Source organism: Cololabis saira, chromosome 9, assembly GCF_033807715.1.
Source record: "Cololabis saira isolate AMF1-May2022 chromosome 9, fColSai1.1, whole genome shotgun sequence".
In the NCBI taxonomy this organism is placed as follows: domain Eukaryota; kingdom Metazoa; phylum Chordata; class Actinopteri; order Beloniformes; family Belonidae; genus Cololabis; species Cololabis saira.
This window is the reverse complement of record NC_084595.1, coordinates 37,429,627-37,453,779: the sequence shown is the minus strand read 5'-3', so window position 1 is coordinate 37,453,779 and position 24,153 is coordinate 37,429,627. Positions and strand designations below refer to the sequence as shown.

Below are 24,153 nucleotides of genomic sequence, written 5' to 3'. Positions count from 1 at the left end.
CCAGTCCATCGTAGGGCCCCATATACAGACAACCAGTCACACTCACACCTAGGGGCAATTTAAAAATCATCAATTAACCTAGCATGCATGTTTTTGGACTGTGGGAGGAAACCGGAGTACCCGGAGAAAACTCACACAAGCACGGGGAGAACCGGGGACCTTCTTGCTGTGAGACAACAGTGATGCCCACTACTCTATCTATAATCAATCATCTTGATTATATTTATGTAAAGCACTTTGAATTGTCTTGTATATGAAATGTGCTGTACAGATAAACTTGCCTTGATTGATCATCAGCAGGTGAGCAGACCTCTATGAAAGGCTGACATTTTGGAAAGTTGTTGTACTGGAGAATTCTGGTATGTGTTAATACAATACCAACAGGAAAAGGCATAAGCATGTCATAGAGAAGCAACTGTTGCAGCACATCAATCTAGAAAGGGTTATAAAACCATTATCAGACTATTTTGGAGTTTAATGTTCTACAAAAAGAAAGAACTTAACAAAAAAATTAACGGCACGTGAAAAGCATTCAAGGCAGTCCCAGTCTTCCCAGGAGTGGACGTCACTGGCAGTTTGACCTCATGGTCAGGCTGAGAGATACTCAAAGAAGCACACGCATACAAATAAAAAAGCCAAGAGTTATATGTTATATGTCCTCATTAGAGCACAATTAGAAGAAGACAGAACACGGTTTGTTTGAAAGGGTTCCCAGAAGAAAGCCTGTTCCTACTATAAAGAGAAAGGAACCATGACTGAGGTTAATAAAACTGCATATGAATAAACCATAACACTTCTGGAACAATGAGACCAAACACCAGCTCTGGATTTCAGCAAAAGCTCCTCTCACCTATGGTCAAGCACAGCAGTGGATGGGTGATGATTTGGGCTTGTTTTGTGACCCCCCCCCCCCCCCAGTGTTTTCAGAGAGTTTTATTTACACAATTCCTTTACTATTTTTAATAGTAAAGGTATTTGAATGTTATATTTTGAATTGCTAGACTGATGGAGTCAATTAGGAAACGGCTACAGACTGACCTACAAGCGGCTGAATCATGGGTCTATTTAGAGCTAGTATTTTAAAAGGCAAACAGGGACATGCTGCTGTTACATCCTGCCTTATTTGGTTGAGCGAAGTCAAGAGGTGGCCGGATTTAATATATTAATATCTTTAGCAAACAAAATCACCAAGCATCAAGAGCTTACTTAAAGATGCGTTCAAATATGTTGTGGGTGTAGCTGCTAAAGAAAAAAAAATATATATATATAAGTTTGGGACACATTTCACTTTTGGTCTGTACTATTTATCTATATCTATATATATATATATATATATATATATGGATATATATATATATATGGATATATATATATATATGGATATGGATATATATATATGGATATATATGAAATAAACTAACCACAGAGCCTCGATAAAAGTGTTGCACAAGACTTTGAATCCGTTTGATGTTGCCCTTATTTTCTCATCTAATAAACTATACATGTGTTGTGTGTTATTTGAGTTGATGTTGGGGAGGGTTTGACACTTTATCCTGGGAGGGAGGAGAAGGAGAGAAGGAGGGAGACAGTGGAGTCACGGAAAGCACAAGGTCAGTATATCTACTCCTTTGTTTATGACCATTCAGTTCTTAAAAGTAGCCTGGATTTAAAATGTATGACATGTGTTTTACTAAAACATTTTCTTGTGTTTGGCTGTTTTTAAATATATACATTTATATATATATATATATATATTTATATGGGAAATAAGATAACCTGACAAAAGATTCTACTATTTAGGAAAGTATTTTTTACAATTGGTGCTTCAAGATGTTGTTTCATGCTCTAAAAACACCAAATTACAGACGAAAGTGTGAAGAGTTAACGTGTGGTTCCAGTAACTCCGAAGGACGGTGCTATTTTTAAGTGTGCCAGCTCCATGTTGATGACAGGTGCGCTGTGCTGTGTGCTCGGGGCTTTAACATGCGATTCTGTTATTTATACCCAAGCACAAAAGTTTCCTAAAACTTTTAAGGCTCAGTTATCTACTTTAGATATTTTAGATTGGATAATAGTGATGGGTCTTTCCTACTATTTAGTGTCAGCTGTCAACAGAGACGTAGCGTGACAGACATTTTCCGCACGCATATGTCCAATATTTGTAAAGGTCATGTTTATGCAGAAACAGAAACTTTATATGGGTGTCACAAACTTTGGATTAACTACTCTTTGAGGGCTACAAAGTTAGGAAGACGGTGATGCATTGGTGAGAAATAAATACAAATATACACCTAGAGGAAGGGAGCAAAAACATTTTATAACCATTATTTTGACCGTTTTTCATATTTTTACCACCTTTTATTAATTTATATTTTTTCTGGCTCCTCTTGACAGAACCAAGATGAAGCTGGCTATAACAGCTGTCTTGTGTTTAGTCCTTCTTTTGGTTGACAATAATCTTTCACTGGCAGTCAAAGGAAAACGGGGTATATCGAAGCTTTTTAAGAAGTCCCCCAAAACAAAGACCAGCCTGGACGCCAAGTCTAAGCAGTCAATCCTCCAAAAGGCTAAACAACCTACACAAACTAACCAAGGAGGCTACCCTAAGCAGCCAGCAGGAGGTTACCCCAACCAAGGTGGTTACCCCCAACAACCAGCAAGACCAGGTTACCCCAACCAACCAGCAGGTGGTTACCCTAACCAACCAGCAGGAGGTTATCCCAACCAACCAGCAGGAGGTTACCCCAACCAACCAGCAGGAGGTTACCCCCACCAACCAGCAGGAGGTTACCCCAACCAACCAGCAGGAGGTTACCCCAACCAACCAGCAGGTGGTTACCCTAACCAACCAGCAGGAGGTTACCCTAACCAACCAGCAGGAGGTTACCCCCACCAACCAGCAGGAGGTTACCCCCACCAACCAGCAGGTGGTTATCCCCACCAACCAGCAGGAGGTTACCCCCACCAACCAGCAGGTGGTTATCCCCACCAACCAGCAGGTGGTTATCCCCACCAACCAGCAGGAGGTTACCCTAACCAACCAGCAGGAGGTTACCCCAACCAACCAGCAGGAGGTTACCCTAACCAACCAGCAGGAGGTTACCCCAACCAACCAGCAGGTGGTTACCCCCAACATCCAGCAGGTGGTTACCCCCAACATCCAGCAGGTGGTTACCCCCAACATCCAGCAGGAGGTTACCCCAACCAACCAGCAAGACCAGGTTACCCCAACCAAGGAGGTTACCCCCATTATCCAGCAGGAGGTTACCCCCAGCATCCAGCAGGCAACCCCCAGTACCCTGGAAGGCCAGCAGGTTACCCCCAGTACCCGGGGTACCCAGCTGGTGCCTACCCAGCACAAGGCTATGGAGGAGGAAGCTATGGCGGCATTGGAAATTACCCTGGAGGTTATATAAACCACAACCCACAAAACAACATCTTGAGTCCGCACTATGGTGGGAGCTTTGGATACGGGGCCCGCGGAGGTGGGGGTGGCTCTCCCTTCTCCCACTCCGTCCAGGCGGGGGGATTTGCTCCCTCTGATAAATCCAGAGGGTTTGGGCGCAGCGCAGTGATAGCAGCCGCTGGGGGAGCTATGGCAGGCATGGCTGTGGGATACGGGTTAGGGAGGTTCCCACGCCCTCAATTCGACTTCCACAGTCCTCAGGAAGAGTACTATTACAACAACTATATGTACAGGAAATATGGCGTAAAGTCAACTGACAGCAACGACTACAGCAGAGACTATCAGTACAGTAAACCCAGCGAGAGCTTTGACGGGTACATGGCTTCCTGCATGAAGAGGACGGACCTTCTGCGTGATGAGAAACAAACGTCAAACAAAAAACCTCCGACCACCACAACTGCCTCAGTAAAAACCACAACCACACCTCCACCAGTTACTCACATTAACAACAACACAAGTAATAGCACCACAACTCCACCAGTTACTCACATTAACAACAAAACAGGTAACAGCACCACAACTCCACCAGTTATTCACATTAACAACAACACAAGTAACAGCACCACAACTCCACCAGTTACTCACATTAACAACAACACAAGTAACAGCACGGCCACAAACATCTCCACAACTGCTCCACCTCCATCTCCTCCTTCACCTCACCCACTGAATAAGTCTGAGGTCAATCCTGCACCTCGTGCAACTCCCCAGACTCCCAGGGAGGGTGGGGATGATGATGATGATGATGACGACGTAGTCAGCATTGTGGAAATTGGCTACCCAGCACTGATTAAACAAATGAAGGTCAAGAGGTGTACAGAGCTTTATATAGTCTACTCGGAAAAGTACTTGAAGAAAAAAGAGAAGTCTGTGACCAGAAGCGGAGCGGAGGACCAGAAGATGGCCTTCCGAAGTCTTTTGTGTGTGTTCACCACTGCCATAGTGATCCTGCTGCACTGATGTCCTGGCTGAATTGATGGATGTATAAAAATATTTGGGGGGACAGCAAAATGTGTTGGTGAAGAACTGTATTTATGATCTTCACGGGACATCATCACCATCATCTGATCATCTATAGTTTCCAGGCTACACTGTCAAACTAAGACTAAACATTATAACATGCAAACATGGATATGTCAGCACATTGATATTAAAAAACAAACAAACTGTACAGTGGCAAGAAAAAGTAAGTGAACTCCTTATATTAAACTGAATTTCTGCATCGATTTGCCATGCAATCTTATTTGATCTTCATTTAAGTCACAATCATAGAACAAAACGTGCTTATAGGACTATTCTGGAGTTGAAATCTACCCTAGTACAAAATCAAAATTAGTGTAAGCTTTCAGCTTTTTAGTGACCAAAACATTGTGAATCCAACGATTTTGAGTTAGAATGCAAGTTTGCACCATAATTGACATTAATGTTATCCCAGAGGAAAATATCTACATGGGAAGAAATTATTTTAATCCTCAGACGTCTAAAAAATGTCATCCCTCCAGACAAACCAGGGTAATTTTAGACTGAAATGTTCTTCCTTGTTCTCTTTTCATAAGTCTTTACAAGTCAATTACTGATATTGAACAAAGAACTGTAAATAAATGCAAAAGGAGGGAAGTCTGTGGCCCCTTTTAGGTGATAACTCGCATACAATTATAATTTTTGGGGTCTTTATTTAACAGTCCCAGCGCTGGCGGTAGAATCTTCTTATTAGCTGGTAAAACTCGATGACAACAGAAAAAAAGCAAGATGCTTCCTCTTGATCGCACGTGCACAACGGTCTGGAGAATTTTCTTTTTAAAAACCATTCCTCTTTAATGAACTGCTTCAGCTCAGACAGGTTTCATAGCTCTCTTAAGGTCATTATACATCACTCCAAAAGGTGCATTTTCTTTTTCTGAAGCGGATCTGTGTTGGGTTTACATTTATGCTTATGGTCATTGTCCCGCTGTGTTATGGAGTTGTTTTTTTAATTTCTCGTGGTTGTGGTTGTGGTTGAGGTTTATCTTTATTCTCCTGACTTAGTGTTGTTATATTTTTATATATATTTCCTTGTGTGTGTAGCTCTGTTTGACTTCCCTTGGTCCCATCTCTCCTGAGTGTTCACTCCGTCTCAACAGGCCCTGTGAATATTGTCGTGTTTTTTCCCACTTTCCTGCCAGTTCATCTGTTAGCGATCCTATTATGTTTCACCTTTATAGTTTTGCTCTTTTTAAGAGGTCACTGTTTTTTGCCTGTTCTGGTTTTCTTACCTGTGCAGCGCTTATTATTTAAAATAAAGGACTTTTTGCTTGTTACTCCTGCATCCAAATCTCCTGTGTTTCTGTCCTGTCTACACCTCATTTTAACACTAAACTTTAGCTCACAATTACCCCGTTGGACGTTGGACTTTTTTATCCCACCACTTCTATGAATGTTGAACATTATCAATTTAAGCGTGCTGTATTTGTCTATTATTGTGATTTATATTAACATCTGGACACATCTTATGGAAAATGAGTACTGATAACCAATTATTTTCAAGGGGTTCACATACTTTTCCTGTCGGTCTCTGTTATACACCCACCCACAATGACGCAGACTTCTGTTTTATTTATTCCAGTAATCTGACCAACGTGGATGACCGAGGGGGTTGGTTTGCAAGCTGGTGCTGGTACAGACAGAATGGCGACATCCTGTGTTTATAAACAGCTTTTCCACAATATGTGAAAAATCTATTAAAACACATATGGTCCGCGCTGCATTTACACTACCGATCACATCATTTTATTGATAATACTCAAACACTAAATTAGAATCAAAGGCATGCCTTTGAGCTGGTGTTACTCATATTTATGGCAGATTTTAGTTTGTACAGTATATAAATGGTGTGTCCACTTGTCTGCGCATATGTGAGAGTTAATTGCAAATTACTGAACTTTGTATGACCCACTTGTATGTTAGTTCAGCTAACTATGTTATTATAGAAGTAAATTCAGGTGACCTTTTCTGTTTTGTTTTGAAAAGCCTGAGCATCCACAACCCCTCCCTTTCATAGCAATTCAACACCAATTTTCCTCTCCAGCTGGAGAACAACATCCTTGAAAATATGAGTCAACAAGAAAACTGCAATATTCAGAAACCAACAACCATATCTTATTTTAGATTCGATAAAAATATCACCAGGCTTGTTCTAAACTGAGATTCTCATTCAGACTTCTGTATATTTGTCTCTGCTCCATAGAGCTCAAGATCCTTTTTGTTCAAGATTCAAATTCCTTCCACAGGGTTCTGGATGTTGTTCACTTTACACATACTAACTTTATAACAATGTTTTGAGCAATACCTATGTTTTTGTGTGCGTATGTGTGGGTGTTTTTTTAAGCCCAGAAATCTCAGAGTGCCCATCTACTGCTTTAATTGCTCTTACAGTAATAGGAATATCTTCACTTCCAGTGCAACCTTGAGGTCATATTTGGCCAGGATCTATCTTCACATAACAAAAAGAGGTGTGACTGAGTGGCTACAAGATTACTGACTCATACTGCCAAGACCGATCACAAACCTACCGTCCTTGCCTCTCTACATTGGTTTCTTACATATGAGTGACAACCAAAAAATTAGTTGGGAGCTTCACCTGGTTTACTTTACATTACAATAATATAGATTTACTTTTTAACTTGTATATAATATGCAAACAATCAAGGCTTTTGTCTGGGCTATTTCAGCAAAGTCAACAATGAAATAAAGCCATCATAGATTTATTTTTGTTACTTAGACCGTTTTGTAAGGACAAGAATGAGGACAAGTCTGCTCCGTAAAAGTAGACGTCTATCAAACTGTTAAAATGCACCAGAATGCAGGAAATTGCATCTACTTCGTTAAAAGGTTTCTGGACGAGTACTTCCCTCAAAATGATCTGTTTATAAAGCCCTAAATGGTCTAACTTTATGGTGGTCTAATGAGCTTTGCTCTCAGGGTGCAGACTTGTCTCCAAGTCTGGAGCAGGAAGCAGAACTCTCAGCCTTCAGGCTTGTTTCAACACCCTCCGTTGTTTTTAGACTAAGCTTAAGACTTTCCTTTTTTAAAGAGCTTTTGATTTATTCACTGATTTTATTTTGTCATAATTTTTCATGTTAGTACTTTTCAATCCTTTTTGTTTTACATCATTCTGTAAAACACTTTGAGTTGGACTTGTGTTTAAAAGTTGCTATATAACTAAATCATTATTTATAAAAGATAATAAATTTAAAAAATTGGAACAACACTAAAGTAAGAATAAAACTGAGCTGCGGCTCACTCGTGGTTCGGTACGTCAGGAAATGCCAGTAGTCACACGTTCGTCACACCCTTACAAACCAGCCTTATTACAAAGCACTTGAAGGAGTTGATTCTTCCATTGGGAACGTCATACAGTCGCACAACTACTGCTGCAAGCCATCAGCTGAGAAGTGCAAAGAACATTTGACTAATGTAGCAGCAAACAACAATCTTTAGTGTAGGAAGTGACTCAGTACTGAAGCACTCTGGAGATCTTTGGCTTAGAGGAACATTACCACAGTTAAAACAACCCTCACTGTTATATTCGATGGTCAAGAGTATAAACATTTTTGAGAAATCCCAAATGATGTGAATCGAAATGGTGTTCAATTAATACAGATTGCGTGTTTGCAGCTGAGGAGAACTTGTACGAACGTCTGACAAGGTGACGGCAACGAGAAGGGAATGCATGTACAATAGGTCCACACACACACACACACACACAAACACACAAACACACAAACACGCACACATCGGAAATTCCTGTGTGCATCTTTGGTGATCCTGAATTTTCAAAAACACACTGTTGGGCCCCAAAACAGGACCTCCATCCTGGACACAAACTCAGCACGGCCCTGGAGCCACTCAGCCTCCCGGCTCCAGCCCTGCCCGGCACACTCTTGGGCCCCAAAACAGGACCTCCATCCCGGAGTAGCAAACCTTCAGTTTCTGTTTGAGCTCTGCAAGGATGTGGAATTCATTCGCCTACTGAAAAGGTCATAGCAGATGTTGACATTTCAACAATTTTTGCTTTATTATTGGCTCTAATTCAAGCGTCACTAATGAAATTATTGGCTCTCCCATTTGAGAGCCAATAATGTCCATATTGGGCCTAGTTGTATAGCATGACTTACTTTGTATTTATTGGATTTAACATTATTTTAATCATTAATATGTGTGCAGACAAGGTAAAAAAAAACAAAAAAAACACTATTTTAAAAGTAAGGAAACATTGTTAGTTATCCTTTCATTATACACCTTTTGGATTGTGCTTTTTTAAAGAAGGGAATAGTATTGTTGGTGTTTTATTTAAGTGGCACATGTGTGTATTAAAAGAATATTTATATATATATATATATATATATATATATATATATATATATATATATATATATATATATATATATATATATATAGTTTGAAATAAACTATTATGTTGTACACAAACGTCCGATAACAAAATCCGATAACGTCTCTTTTTCCAAACTCCTAATAGAAGTTTTTACCAACTGCATAACGTAAATGAACATTTATAAATGACATATAATTATCTGAAATTACAGACAAGGTGACTGTCAAACCTGTATGAACAGCAGAAGCCAGGGATCAAGGTTTCCACTCAGAGCATTGCTGTGACATGCTGTTACTGCCATCTGCCATTTGTAACTCCCATTTACAAATGGCAGACCTCAAGTATCTTTTCTGCTACAGTGAGGATAAACTATAGAGCCGTGATTGCTAGATAGTACGAGTGGTCAGCGTGAGCATAGTTGTATTGAATTACTTATTTTTGTTGGTTTTTGTGTCCCCACTGATTAAGAATTCGCAGGTTGCAGATCCAGAGAGATTCAGAACCAACAACAACAAAAAGCTCTTAAAACCCCTTACCACTGGATACCACAAGAAAGCATTTGAGTGCTTTTGTGCTTTTGTGCTTTGTGCATTATAAACGGAGATCTCCTCTTAGAGACTCGTGACAAATCCGTGAAAGCGGCTCTTTGTAGTCTGAGGCAGTAGTATGCTGAAAAAAAGGGTCACATACATAAAAAATACATAAAACATAAATATTTCAAAAACATCAGAAGGTTCTGACCAACAGTTTATTCCTTAAAAAATAAGATTTTTCAGCCAATAATCAGCTTCCACATTCAATAAGTGGTGAACTGAACAATTTGATGATGTAGTTGGACTCATATAACCTTAAAATGTTGTATGTGTTAACAATTAAACTTATCTCTACAAATCGGTAATGTGTGGTATAGTAGCTACATTTGCTTTTGATGTTGGCCCTTAAGGGTGGCGGAAGAAGAATTTATATCTTCTATTTAAACAAAAGTAATAATATTGCTGTCCATAAAGGCATACAGTCATCATTATGTATTAATTGCTAATACAATGCTTGAATATGTTAATCTATTGATCTAGTGTGTTTTTTAACACCCCTCGACTCCAACTGCTGAGTAGCAATTTAATGTATAATCTTAATTGTCACATATTCTCAGATATGTAAAAGTGGTTTAATGATGTAGTGATTTACTTCAACACATTGATTTAACAATAGCTACAAGTGGTCTTGTGTAGTCCTTTATTGATATAAAGAAAAGAGATTGTGTTTAATCATCATTCCCATTATGTCAGATCAATTGTTTGGTCCTGAGTTAAATTGAATAAAAATCATGTTGTGGCAAAGTTTGTAATATTGGTAAACGTTTAATCATAATCCAGTGAATCCATGTAATATCTTATATACCGGTAGTTAAAACTTGTGATTTACAACCCTAATATCAAAGCTGTAACCATGCACTATTATTTAAAATGATGTAGGTAAAATCTTGATCTGCAAAATGAGATAGATCATTTCATTTTGAATAAGAACAAGTTAAAGTATACATTTACAAAAATGTTACTCGCAATTATTATAAAATAAAGCCAGCCGAATAAAAAACTTCTGATACTTGTACATAACATGAAAATATCGGCTCAGTTTTCACCCCCATGCCGCTCCTGTTTATGAGTTGTAACTTTCCACATCGAGTCCAGTTCGTCACGTGACTCGGGATGCTGGAAATGATGGAGCCGAGTTAAGCCCCGCCCCCTTCCTCCGTTGCTAGGCGACCCGCTGCGCTGGGCGTTACGTCAGTCGGGTGCCGCGTCCAGACAGCGTTGATCTCACATCAGTCATCTCAAAGAGGAAAACGCTCCGCGGGACAACATAAGGTGAAAAAGGGAGAAGGATCAGTTACCAGTCAAGGTGAGTCTGTATTTAAAATAGCCGCACCCTGCAGGATTTGATCAGATAGATGAAACGTATTCTGTGTGTTGTTTTTTTCATCTTTTTACGCATAAAGACCGTATTTCAAAGCAATTCATGTGAACGATAGGATGAAATCCATACAAGCTTTTCGTTTATACATTAATAGCTATGTGTAAATACGCCTAGGAGTACATCACTGGCATCAACACTTCCGTGGGTGGTGTCACAGTTAATGTCCCTGACACACTTCTCATCTGACCTGCTCTCTCTTCAGGGGTTTGCCTTCAATCCTTTCATAAATAGCTCTTCTGGTAGGGTTTCTATGGAAACACCTTTGTTTTAACCTTCTAGCTCTGTTTGACTGCAAACTTGGACTCATTGGGATCAGACTTAATTACTCCCGAAGGGAAATTAGATCACTGTGGTGTATGTGAGCCAAGGTAAAAGAATTAAAATGAAAATACATTATAGGAGCGAAAATGTAATTATTGTGGCAGGCACACATTACTTTGTTTTGTATTGTGGTCTCTCACAGAAGAGCGAGGAAAAGCTTAAAGAACAAAACAGTGAAATTCATTCATAAATCGTACAGATTACACCTGCCGTCCAATCTGCACTCACAAACCGTCTTCCTCTTTGTTTTATTATTCAAATATTGACATGCCTTTTCTCACTTATTGTGTGAAATTATTGTAGAAAAGAGTGTCAACTTCTTCCAGAACCTTAGACAAAGGAGGAAATTAAAAAGTAAATATTATTTGGCTAAATATATGAATGAGTGATTTGTCGTTGGAATATTAAACATTCTTTGTTTTCATCATATCAGTTGATATTCTGCAAGATGCCAAGTCATACATAAATGTCATACTGATTAATAGGCATAACCGAAAATTTAAATTATTTAACAATAATCATAATGAAATAATGAAATTGATATAATTAGATACCATATTGCTATAGTTGGCAAAATGTATCATGGTCTAACAATACATTTCCTTTTTTAATATACTAGACAGAAGATGTACTGTCATACTGCTGCAGAAATTATTCAATATTCTGTCCATAATCCAGTCGTGTTTATTGATTTACAAGCTAGACACACAGGCGCCTGACTAATGGACCAAATGGAGTATATGCAGCCACACTATTTAATTATTGGGAGTAAAGTTCAGCTTGTGCCACCCCGAATTCGTCTTAACCCAGTGAACACCAACTGGGGTTGTTGGAGATAAAAAAGGCGTGTGTTGTCTGGTCTGAATTATCTCTTTTCAACCAGCTACAACGTGGTTACATCAGGGTGTCACAGGACATCGAATTGTTCATTCATTTTTATAATTTGCTCTGGTGTCTCTTGAACCTTAGACTGGTGAGTTAATGAGTTTCCTCCTCACACAGATGCAGTGTCACTGAATTTAATGGTTTACAGAAAATGTTAAAAATACGGAAATATAAAGTCTCTATGCCGCCAGCTTAAAGCACATTATAATGGGAGTGGCAGCCTACATCATAAAGACTGTACTTACTGCTGTAATGTGCCAGTCTTTGGAAGGCTCAGCCTCGATTACTTGGAAAGCAGAATGCTCCATTACCGTGCACGTGACAATGTTGGTAATAAGGTGGTGTGGCGTTCCTTAGTTTCCAAGTTATTGTGTAGGGCAAGATTTATAACAATTATAAAAATATTTGATGTTTAATTGCTGCTCAGGCCTTTTTTAACTGCATTCATCTGCATTTTACTAATAAAAATGAATACACATCTTCATGTAGACATTAAAAAAGGACAGGTGCTTGGGGAGATGGGTAACCACCTTGGTTGAATTGTTACTGGGCCTGCAGTTGTTGGTACATACTGTAATATGTATGAGTGGAAACAAGTATCCTTGCTAGTCACATGATCACTGTGACTGGTGTCTACTACAATAGTGTAGGGCATTATGGGATATAGTATGGAAAGTGGTTATAGTTGCCAGTGTTGGAGTAATATGAGAAAATAATCACAACTACAGTATTTTTTTTTTGTTGCTGTTTCACATCATATAAAACCTGTATGTATGTATGTATGTATGTATGTATGTATGTATGTATGTATGTATGTATGTATGTATGTATGTATGTATGTATGTATGTATGTATGTATGTATGTATGTATGTATGTATGTATGTATGTATGTATGTATGTATGTATGTGCGTATGTATATGGGTCAATGACAAATAAGGATTTTCAACAGGTCAATCTTAAAATAATAAAAACAAGAATATCTATTTCACTAGTTCAAACATTAAGAATGTTGTGTACACAAATTCATATAAAACTTTTAAATTAAGTGATTTTTGTCAAGATGAATTGGCACTAGCCTTAAAAAAAAGTCATGTGTTGCAACCATGATTCATATTAAAATAAATTAATTTCCTTAACATCTTGACTTCTTTTTTTTTTTTTTTTTACAAGTTTTCAGTATTATACAAAAATGGTTATTTTAATGGTCACATGATATTTCATAAAATGGACATCAGTCAAACTTTGTTTGTATATTATGATGGAAATATAAATACAAATGTGTATAAATCTTACACACTACAAGACACTTGGGAAATCATGCCAGATAGGGCAGAAGATTGATTTAAATACATTTAGAGTGATTTCAAAAAAAGTTTTCAAAACAAGAGTCATGGTCGGAGGGTTGCACCACATGACATTTTGACGCTTAAAAACAACAACAAAATCACAAATAACTAGTATTTTTTCTAAAATTCAAGTGAGTCCATATGTGGGACAGGTAGGTCATATATGGTATTTTTTTATCCATTTAAACCTTTTTTGAATTGAAAAGAAGTCAGTTTTTCGGAAAATATAGGCGTCACGTCATTGACCCATATACATACTTACATATTATATATAAAAATTGTAACATTATTCCCGGGAGACCAACAGCTCAAATGAATTAAAATGTGTTTGTGTAAAAGAAGCATATTAAAATATAATTAACTTATATTTTACTCCCATACAGAGTGAAGATGAAGCTGAATCCGTCGTCTGTTCTGTGTCTGTTACTTCTCTTGTTTCATACCCCTTTCTTATTTGCTAAAAAGGGGGGAATAGGAGGAAAAGGAGGATTTGGGTTTAAAAAAAATCCTACATCCCACCGAGGTAATACCCACACCAATACAGGCAACAAAAATACGGGCTCTCATAGTGGATACCCAAAGCAGCCTGGACAAAACAACCAAGGAGGCTACCCTTCACAATCAGGTGGAGCTGGGCAAGGCAATTACCCGAGGCAGCACGGTGGAAGCTTCCACAACCCGTATCCAGGACGAGGGTCTCCATATGGAGCAGGTGCTTATGGAGGTGGATACTATAACCCAAATCCAAACAACAGAATTATGAGCCCTCATTATAGTGGTAGCTTTGGTAATGCAGCCTACGGCTCTAGGGGTGGGTCTCCATTCGCCCAATCAGTCCAGGGAATGGGAATACATCCCAATGCACAGTCAAAAACGTTTGGGCGTACTGCAGTGATGGCAGCAGCCGGAGGCGCCATGGCAGGAATGGCTCTGGGCTACGGGTTAGGAAGGTTCCCACGCCCAAACTTTCACAGCCCTCGGGAGGAGTATTACTACAACCACTACATGCACAGAAAACATGATTCCGAGTCTTCTGATAGCAGCGACCACCACAGGAAACAGTATCGGTACATGCCGACCCCTGTGACCTATGAGAGCTACATGGACTCCTGCATGAAGAGGACCGACCTTCTTCCTGCAGACAGTCAAAAGCCAGTAAAGAAACCAGCTGCAAGTACCACAACTCCAACTGAAACTACCAAAACTAATGTGGTTGCTTCAGCTTCAGACAATAAAACAGAGATCAACATGACAAACATCAACAGCAGTGCAGTGGAAAACTCCTTGTCTCCTTCGCCTTCGCCTCCTCGCAATTCAAGTCAGCCAAAAGCTGCATCCATGCCGCCAGCTTCACAGGACACTAGCGCCGCTGAAGACGATGATACAGTAAGCATCGTGGAGATCGGCTACCCAGCGCTGATCGAGCAGGTGAAAGTCAGGAGATGCTTGGAGTTATACCTGGTTTACTCTGAAAAGTACATGAGGAAACAGACTGGAGGGGCTCAAGGACTGAACGTGGGCTTCCAGGGAGCTTTAGCTACAGTCCTCAGTACTATACTGATGTTAGTTAACAGCAACATGTTAATGCCGTTGCACTGAAGTCCAGAGGGACGTGGCTGCAGACTGTAGAGACTTTAACTCCACTGAGACCCACTCTACACCAGAACCATGTGACTTTCAGTCACCCAACCCTGATACATTACCCTAATCTTGACTGCTTGGGAGTAGAGGTCACATGGTTTCGGTCTCTACAATTGGCAGCCAGATCCTCTCACTGATGTCTGGATTTGCAGGGGAAGTGGTGGAAAAAAAGGGCCACCACACTCACAGCCAAAAAAGAGGTAAGCATAAGGATGGTGGTGAAATTACTCTTAAAGGGTTTTCACACATTTGTACAAACAATGTGAAACCAAACGTAATTTTGAAAAATATCATTCTCATGTTTTTGGTTATTTTTTGTGGATTAACTTTATTTACTTGAAACACTGTCCTTACATATCACATACATATCACGCTGGCTATCAAATGTCAATGATAAGGGAAGTTTTTATTTGCTATCACACAATACTCCTAACTGGTTTCCTACACAAGTAACAGCTAATGTGAGTGTATTTCAGCATGGCTTAAGTGAGTGAAAAACGCCAATCAAAACTAAACTGCTGTAAACAAATTCAAACAGCATGATTTGAACACCTACAAATATACTCCTCTCAACTAATAGTGTACTGCATGTTGAAATTATGTATTAAAAAATACATACATACATACATACATACATACATTTTATGTGAAAGCTGGTACATTATTTCTGTATTAAAACCTTTGTAATCATAGAAGCTGGTAACTCTACAGGTCCTTGAAGCATATCAACCTGCTGTACTGGAATATTTAGAAAGTAAGAACCATATCGTATCTAAGAGTGAATAAAAAGGTCAATGTGATTCTTCTAAGCCGAGTTTCTCTTTTAAGCTACTACTACTGTTTGACTTTGTTCCATTGAGCCATAGATAATTTTTCTTTGAGTTTTTGGTTCTTTAACAACATACCAGAGATTATGGTGTTCCACAGGGTTCTAGACTTGGACCAATTTTCTGCCCTTTTTCATGATTCCTTTATGTAATATCACCATGATATCAGGAATGGTGATATTACTTTCACTGTTTCACATAATTTTACACTGTTTATATCCATATTTATTATATGACATTCAGCTCTATTGGTCTCTTAAACTGCAAGGTACAAATGAACTATGAAAGCTACAACCCTGTCTGTGTGCAGTGGTCTCTTTACAACAAACAAAGCCCTAAATGGTCTATCACATGTTTTCCTAAACTTCTTTGTTCTCAGACTTCCGACTTAATTACAATCAGAGCGTTGAAGTACAGTATAGGAGCCAGATTCTTTAGCATTCACCCATGTTTCCTGTGGAAAGCCAACATCCTCTATGGTTTTGAGACTAAGCTCAAGTCTTTCCTTTTTGAAAAACATTATAATTAATTCACTGATTGTATGTGTTTTTATTCTGACATGTTCTTTCATATTTTGTACTTTCAACTATTCTTTTGGTTTTATTAATTTTATTTTGTCATAAAGGCCACTACTGTTTTTCAGTTATTTTTTTTCTGTAAGACACTTTGAGTTGCACTTGTGTTTGAAAGATGCTATACAAATAAATCATTATTTAAACAAGGGTTAGAATTATATTTTAAGAGATTGAAACAAGACTACAGTAAGATGAAAACTCATCCGAGGCTCAGTAGTGGTCAGGCAGGTCAGGACATCCCAGTAGTCATGCGATGTGAAACACAGTGGTAGAGCCTGTTTGAAGGAATGAATGAACGGGTGGGAGCTGAAAAGGGAAGAGAGTTGTATGGGTTTCAGGGAGGTGAGAGAGGCTCTGGGCGGTCAGGAAGTGCTTCCGGATGACTGGATTGTATTGACAGGAGCCAGAAGTGTGATAGCAAGATGGAAAGAGTACTTTGAAGAGTTGATGAATTAGGAAAATGAGAGACAACAAAGAGTAAAAGAGGTGACCGCTGTGGAGCACAACGAACCTTACCCTAAACCTTGTTACTAAAGCCGAGGTTAGGATGGCATTGAAGAGGATGAAGAGTGGAAAGGCAGTTGGTCCTGATGATATACCTGTGGAAGTATGGAGGTGTTTAGGAGAGGTAGCGGTAGAGTTTTTCACTTCACTTCGTCTGAGCAATGGGGGCAAAGTGAGATGGTTTTGATCGTTAAGAACAACTGAGACATGCAAAGTTGTGGCAACTACAGGGGAATAAAGTTGATGTGCCATACAATGAAGCTGTAGGAAAGAGTCATAGAAACAATGCTAAGGACAGAAGTGAGCATTTGTGAACAGCAGTATGGCTTCATGCCATGAAAGAGTACTACAGATGCAGTATTTGCTTAGCTGATAGAGAAGTACAGAGAAAGCCAGAGAGAACTTCACTGTCTCTTTGTAGATCTAGAAAAAGCTATTTGACTAGGTACCAAGAAAGGAAGTATGGTTCTGTATGAGGAAGTCTGGAGTGGTAGAAAAGTATGTAAAAGTAGAGTAATACAAGACATGTATGGGGGCTGCAAGATGGTTGTGAAGTGTGACAGAGGAGTACAAGGTGGAGGTGGGACTGCATCAGAGATCGGCCATGAGTCCCTTCTTGTTTGCTCTGGTGTCAGACAGATTAAGTCAGACAGGGACACTCCATTACTATGATGTTTGCAGATGACATTGTGATCTGTAGTGAGGGCAGGGAGCGGGTGGAGGAACACCTAGATAGGTGGAGATGTGCACTCAAAAGAAAAGGGAGGAAAGTTAGCCACAGCAAAGACGTGTGTGTTTGAGAGGGACACAAGGGGAACAGTGAGGTTACAGGGAGCACAGATAAAGAAGGTGGAACATTTTAAGTAATTAGCGTCAACATTCCACACCAACAGAGACTGTTGGGGTCAAGAGACGTGTGCAAGCAAGAAAAGTGTGCAAAAACTTAAATTCTTACCAGGAATATTTGTGTTATTTCTAGTTAAAATGTCTCATTTTTAGTCAAAAAATTGCCAATTGTCATTACCAGAAAAATAACTTGTTATTTGACAATTTTCACCTGTTTCAAGTAAATTTTCACTTGAAATAAGTAGAAAAATTTGCCAGTGGGACAAGATTTATCTTCTTAATACAAGCAAAAAAACCTTGTTCCACTGGCAGATGTTTCTACTTATTTTAAGTGAAAATCTACTTGAAACAGGTGAAAATTGTTGTTTTTTCCAGTGATGAGTCTTGTTTTAAGTGTAATGAGATTTTTTTTGATTAAAAATGAGACATTTTAACTAGAAATAAGACAAATATTCTTGTTAAGATTTTGAGTTTTTGCAGTGTGACAAAAGAGTATCAGCAAGAATGAAAGTAAAGGTCTAGAGGTGACAGAAATCAAAAGTTGAGGTTTCTCTTTGGGAGTGACAAGGATGGATAAGATCAGAAATAATCTTCTTCCTGGAGACATTCAAAAGCCAGTTAAGAAACCAGTTGCAAGTACCACAACTAAAACTGAAACTACCAACACTAATGTGGTTGCTCAGCTTCAGACAATGACACGGAGCAACATGACAAACACCAACCGCAGTGCGGTGGAAAACTCCAGGTCCATGCCAAAGTTCAGAGGACATTAGCACCGCTGAAGACGAGGACACGCTAAGCGTTGTGGAGACGGGCTACCCAGCACTGATATTGCAGGTGAAGGTCTGGTGATGCTTGGAGTTATAGACGGCTTACTGACAAGCTACAAGGATGAGACAATGAGACAGAAAATGTATAACTCTCATGGTCCAGCTCATCCTAAAACTGAATTACGTAAACATCGGAAAGGTTGATGGAAACACCAGGATGGATACACTTCCTTTTAACTCTAATCACTGATCCTGACCCTATAGAAGGGCGGAAAAAGGGAAGAAATAATAAATCGATATATACCCAGTGATCGATTCTTTCAGTCATTTGCTGCATTTAATGACTGATTAAATCTTGCCTTACAGTTTTATAGCATCATGCATTAAGCTACTTCATATCTAGTCTCTCTCCAATTTTAGCCATGTTGACCAAGGATAAACCTCACCAACAATACGTTTGCATTTTTGATTCAACTTTTCATTTGGCTACATTTAATGAAGAACATGACATAGAAAATCACTGTTTGGGAGACACACTTTTCCTGATGGTTCTTTTGAAAATATTTCCACTATTAAACACATAATGGGGCTTAAAGACGGATCAAACCATCACTCTTCATCTGCACCTCATTGTCTAATGATGGTAATTGTTGTCCCAAACTAAGACCAGGATGATGACAGCTAATGGGAGAACTAACTGCTTCAAAAAGGCATCATGGTGGCTCGGCACTCTTAATAAAAAGTACAGGCTTTTCCCGGTCACTTGACTTGAGACATGTTTGTTATATAAACTTTAGAGACTGTTGATGCTGGATTGTATTCGTGTGCCCTTTGCTGCTCATAGTTTGCACCATAAATAAACAGTGTACCCTTAATATGTGTCTAGTTTTGAATATATTTTTTAAAATGAACAGATAAATGAGTTTTTTCTAGCTTGACTCATAAATAGACCCAGCAGGATTGAAAGAGTACCCATAACAGCAGAAATATAGTCATTTTACATCTTTACGTCAAACTTTAGTAGATGTAACTGAAATGCAGGAGACCAGGGATACAGGAGAAATGACAATAGAGCATTGTGTTTTCAACTAACGGGGCTGCCTTCGCAGGATCAGCAAAATCTAAAAAATAAACAGACAGACAACAGAAAGCACAACTGAATGACATGTTTACAGAGAAAACACATGACAGTAATGCCGTTCGTTCCTCAGGTCCATGTTTGTACTTGTGTACTCTGTAGTTCATATCTGACAAGTACAACTGGGAGGATGGGAGGTTGCATTTCAATTTCAATTTCTGCAATTGGAACAAAAATGTCCGATTGAATCAAACATAAAATGAATATTGAATATTAGTATAACTCTTAATGAATCACAGAATCCTCTGGCAAGTGTTCATAAACATTACTGCATTATGTGCTTTTGTTTAGTTTAGCTGTGTTATACATTAAATTTAGTTGAGGCGAAAAGAAAAAGAACTTAAAATCTCAAATATTTTCTATCTATTGAAATGTGATATTAGAAGAACTATGTTCTCACATGAAAACACCTTTAAACTACAATCTGTTACACAAAAACTAAACTAGAGTAACAGCAGATTCTGATGATGTAAAAGGTCATTTTTATGTTGCAATATGTCTGTTCCGTGTGTTCAAAATAAAGTTCAGAAATAGGAATCATAGATAAGTGGTCAAGGGAGGGGCTAACGAGATACAAGTGTAAACAGTGAGGGGAGGCAATAAGAGGAAGGAAGGCCAGACTCTTGAGGATAAAACTCACCACCCACTCTGCTGGTCAGGCTATGGCACATTTATACATCGACTGGGTTTTGGAAAAAGGTCAGGGTTTTATGTTCAAGATATTAGACATTAATTGTCAGCATCAGAGTATTAACAGTGTGGTTAACATCGGCCACTAGAGACCACTGCAGTAAAACTGAAATAAAGGTAACAAGTCTTTTCCTTCTTATGGGAGGACACATTTAATGTGCAGCTGAATAATAGTGGCATTTCAGTCTACATTTTTAGCCAAATAAATTACATATTATTGGCTATTTAAAAAGCCTGAACAAAATAAATATTCACATTTTTCCTTTTTTTTGTTGATCCATATTTATACCTCATACCTTTAGGGTGAGAAGAGCAGTGCATGAAGCTCCTGTCATGCCGAGGGCTCAGCAACTACCGACATACACGGTATACTGAATATACAGAACTGGTTTATCTGTCAGCTGCATTTTTCTTGTTTTGAAAAAGAAAAATATTTATTAAAAAAAAAAATCTTTTGGAGATTTTTCCCTCTACAGAAATAAGAATCGACACAAATGTTGATTTTTTTATTTTAAAATACCATTCAACATAGAGGCATGTCTTTTTTTAAACATAAAAACCTATAAAATGACAAAATATGTCATGTGTATTTGTTAGACTTCATACAACCCAATAATGCAGAACTACTGAACTTCTAAATGTATATCTTCAAGAAAAAAAACACCTTGAAAATAAGCTTATCAAAATATATGCTTAGAAGTCATGAGAGAATATGATGTCAACATAAATCATCTATATGATATACTGGGAATTTATAACATGTTTATCAATTCTAACCCGTTTACTTGAGGTAGACCTGATTACACCTCAGATCTATCGTCACATTTGGCTCATTAATAAAGTGCGTCCCAGATTAATGACAATCAGTACAAAACAATGGCCATATTCATGGAGAAATACTGCAGGTAGTCATTGACATCAGAAGACCGAAGGATAATTCAACATTGACAGACCTCGTCGGGGGTCACTATCATTTCAGAAAAATCTTCAAGTCATGTTCTATGATACCATTAAAGTCTCTTTACTGTTGGGTTCTGGGTAACTTCAGTATATAGGGTTGGCTTTGAGTCTGTATTTGGGATCTCATCCCCATCCCCAGCTCTACATGACGACCACCAAGTGGCCCATGAGCAGGGACATTAAGGAGCCGATGACGACGACGATACTGTTGTAGATAGGGCCGCTGGACGCTGCCGTGTAGAACTCCATGTCTCCAGAGCCCTCGGCCTCATAGCCAGGCCTTGAGCCATAGCCTCCGCCGTGCCGTGGGGGGCCATATCCTGGGCCATACCCTCCTCCATATCCTCCTCCGTACCCTCCTCCATACCCTCCTCCGTATCCCCCATAACCGCCGTATCCTCCATATCCCCCCCCGTAGCCGGGGCGACTGAGTGCAGAGCCGAGCATTGCTCCCCCTACGGCCCCTGCAGCAGCCGCCCCGGCTACTTTCCCTGCACTGGGGCCACTGCTCTGAACCGGTGCAGGCCTGTAGGCCTGGCCTCCCCATCCACGGCTGTAGCCGCCACCACCACCTCCTCCTCCTCCTCCTCCGCGGCCAAACATGCCACCACCTCCGCCGCGGCCAAAGCCACCTCCTCCGCGGCCACGGCGGGCCTCAGAGCTGGGCAGCAGCGTGGCCAGCAGAAGCCAACAAAGGGCCGCTGTGATAGAAAGCTTCTGCAGGGCCAACATGCTTTCTGACCTGTAAGAAGAGAAAGGACGCTTTAACTTTTTATTCAGGTGCAAATCACTTGTTTTTTATATTACTGATGAGGGAAGTACATTTTAAAATAATATACTAGTTTTGTATTGTCAGAAATTCCAATTAATTACATAGCAGCTAGAAAAACACGTAAAAAACTGAGTATCTGAATAAAAAAAAAAATGGTGCTTCTATTTAGTCATTTCCGAGATAAATAATTTTGACTAATTTCAAGTTGAATATTATTTGCTTTAGCCTTGTTTGACTTGTCCGTACATGCTTTTTTGATATTTTCTATACATGCTTGGAATTTTTTCTTTTGGCCTGCTTTAAAAGAAACTGCTTTAAAAGTTTGACAATTTCCAGCAGCCAATTTCAGGGGATGGACTCAACCTATCCACTTGACTCCTCCAATCTCTTCTGCAGTGTGCATCTTTTGAAATCAGTGTTACAACTTTACACTACTCACTTCAGAGGTGCAGCACATGCAGCATAATGTAAAGTTGGGTGGAAAAAAAGATGAAGAAGAAGAAGAATAACTCAACCCTAATCTGGGTCTGTGTCACATTACTCTTCGTGTCTGCACGGCTCACTGAGTGTCTTGTGTTCAGACTCAGACTGCAAGTAAGTGACAGGGTTGTGTTATGTCAGAGTTTCATATTTGATGCTAACTTCCAACACCTGATATATAATATATGTTCTTAACCACAGCAAACTTTTTTTTAATGTATATGTGGAACATGTCCCCTAAGTGTGATTACAATCTGACTTTAATATTCACTCTAATGTTTCTGCAGCGTAAACAAACTTGATAAGAAGATAAGAACTTGCTCCAGGTGCATCGTTCTCACACAGAGCCAAAATGACTGACAAGATACGCCCATCGCAGAATTAGTCCTCCCGTTTAGTATTTTTACATTGCTGTTACATCAAGAGCAGGATAGAGAACTCCTCTTAATCTGGATTTGAAAGCCCCTCTTACACAAGCAGCGCACCCTAATCTAACAATGAAGCTGACATGGGATCAGATAGCGTTTCATAATCTCTAGACTTTTTTGAAGCACCAACTGGGTGTCCTGCCGAACAGAATAAACAAGTCAGTCGGCACCAAATATGTATGCACCGTATTTTCCCCACGATCAAATTTAATTCTGTGGCCTAAACACACTTTAATTCAATTCAGTGGCAGAAAATAAACAGACGATGCAGAATTTGGACTAAATACACAAACTGCCTTGTAAATTGTTCTCTGTGGGTATTAATCACTAGTTATTAGAGAAGACGGGATCTGAACCTTGAATCAAACTGGTCATCTAATTAAAAAACAAACACTTTATATGACTGTTTTTCACTGATCACTCAATAATTACATAGTGTATACTCAAGTAAATGAATGAGATTCTCATGTTTATCAGTGGTTTTGTGCTTCTCTCAGCTTCAGAATATTCTATATCATTTTACACCACTGCTTTATTAGTGCAGTACTTCAAGATTTACTTGAATAAACACTTATACATGCTCCACCGCTGACTAGGTGACCAATAATCTGCATGACATCATTTGCTCTGCGGTCAAACTGTAGACAGTAATCCGTGTCCTCTCTCAACGTGCATGAGCTATAATTACACCGGGTCACTTGGTGTGAGAATAATCCAGTAACTCTGAGATTACAGATACTGGACTCGCATTCGGAAGGAAAAATAAACAGCCTGTTGTGTGTTGTATTAGTTTTGCTTTCTAGAGAAACACCCTCAGTTTTTAAAGTTATATTACACAATGTTGGAAATTCACTAAAATCAACTTCAACTCACTAAACGCCTAGACAACTTTTGTTGTATTCAACGTTATATAAATTAAATATAATAGAATTAAATGTCAGAATCGTCTGCAGACTAACCATAAACAGAATCACTGTTATAAAAGATGTAAGAAGAATCTCACCTGTTGAGTAGCTGAATGGGAAGAAAATGCAGCACTTAAGGTGAGGCTCGTCTTCTTTACCTGGAAGTCCAAAGGTGAGTTGACAGCCTGCGCACCTGTGAGCGTCTGTGGGAAAGTCGGTCTCAGGACCAGCTAGTTATCCTGCAGACATCTC

The 24,153-nt window shown here is 39.2% G+C and overlaps 3 protein-coding genes across 3 annotated transcripts; 2 read left to right on the top strand and 1 right to left on the bottom strand.

Annotated features, from left to right (window-relative positions):
- Window positions 1–1,560: 1,560 nt before the first annotated feature.
- LOC133450667 (uncharacterized) lies at window positions 1,561–5,769 on the top strand. The gene is made up of 2 exons (XM_061729468.1): window positions 1,561–1,610; window positions 2,395–5,769. Exon 2 carries the CDS (start codon window positions 2,402–2,404, stop codon window positions 4,424–4,426), a length of 2,025 nt encoding a protein of 674 aa, XP_061585452.1. The 5' UTR covers window positions 1,561–1,610; window positions 2,395–2,401; the 3' UTR covers window positions 4,427–5,769.
- A 4,861-nt stretch (window positions 5,770–10,630) lies between these two features.
- LOC133450666 (major prion protein homolog) lies at window positions 10,631–15,806 on the top strand. The gene is made up of 2 exons (XM_061729467.1): window positions 10,631–10,736; window positions 13,749–15,806. The coding sequence occupies exon 2, from the start codon at window positions 13,756–13,758 to the stop codon at window positions 14,962–14,964; it is 1,209 nt and encodes a 402-aa protein (XP_061585451.1). The 5' UTR covers window positions 10,631–10,736; window positions 13,749–13,755; the 3' UTR covers window positions 14,965–15,806.
- A 5,084-nt stretch (window positions 15,807–20,890) lies between these two features.
- On the bottom strand, window positions 20,891–24,138 carry prnpa (prion protein a (Kanno blood group)). The gene is made up of 2 exons (XM_061729466.1): window positions 24,000–24,138; window positions 20,891–22,058 (listed from the first exon to the last, which is right to left on the bottom strand). The coding sequence occupies exon 2, from the start codon at window positions 22,046–22,048 to the stop codon at window positions 21,458–21,460; it is 591 nt and encodes a 196-aa protein (XP_061585450.1). The 5' UTR covers window positions 22,049–22,058; window positions 24,000–24,138; the 3' UTR covers window positions 20,891–21,457.
- Window positions 24,139–24,153: the final 15 nt, after the last annotated feature.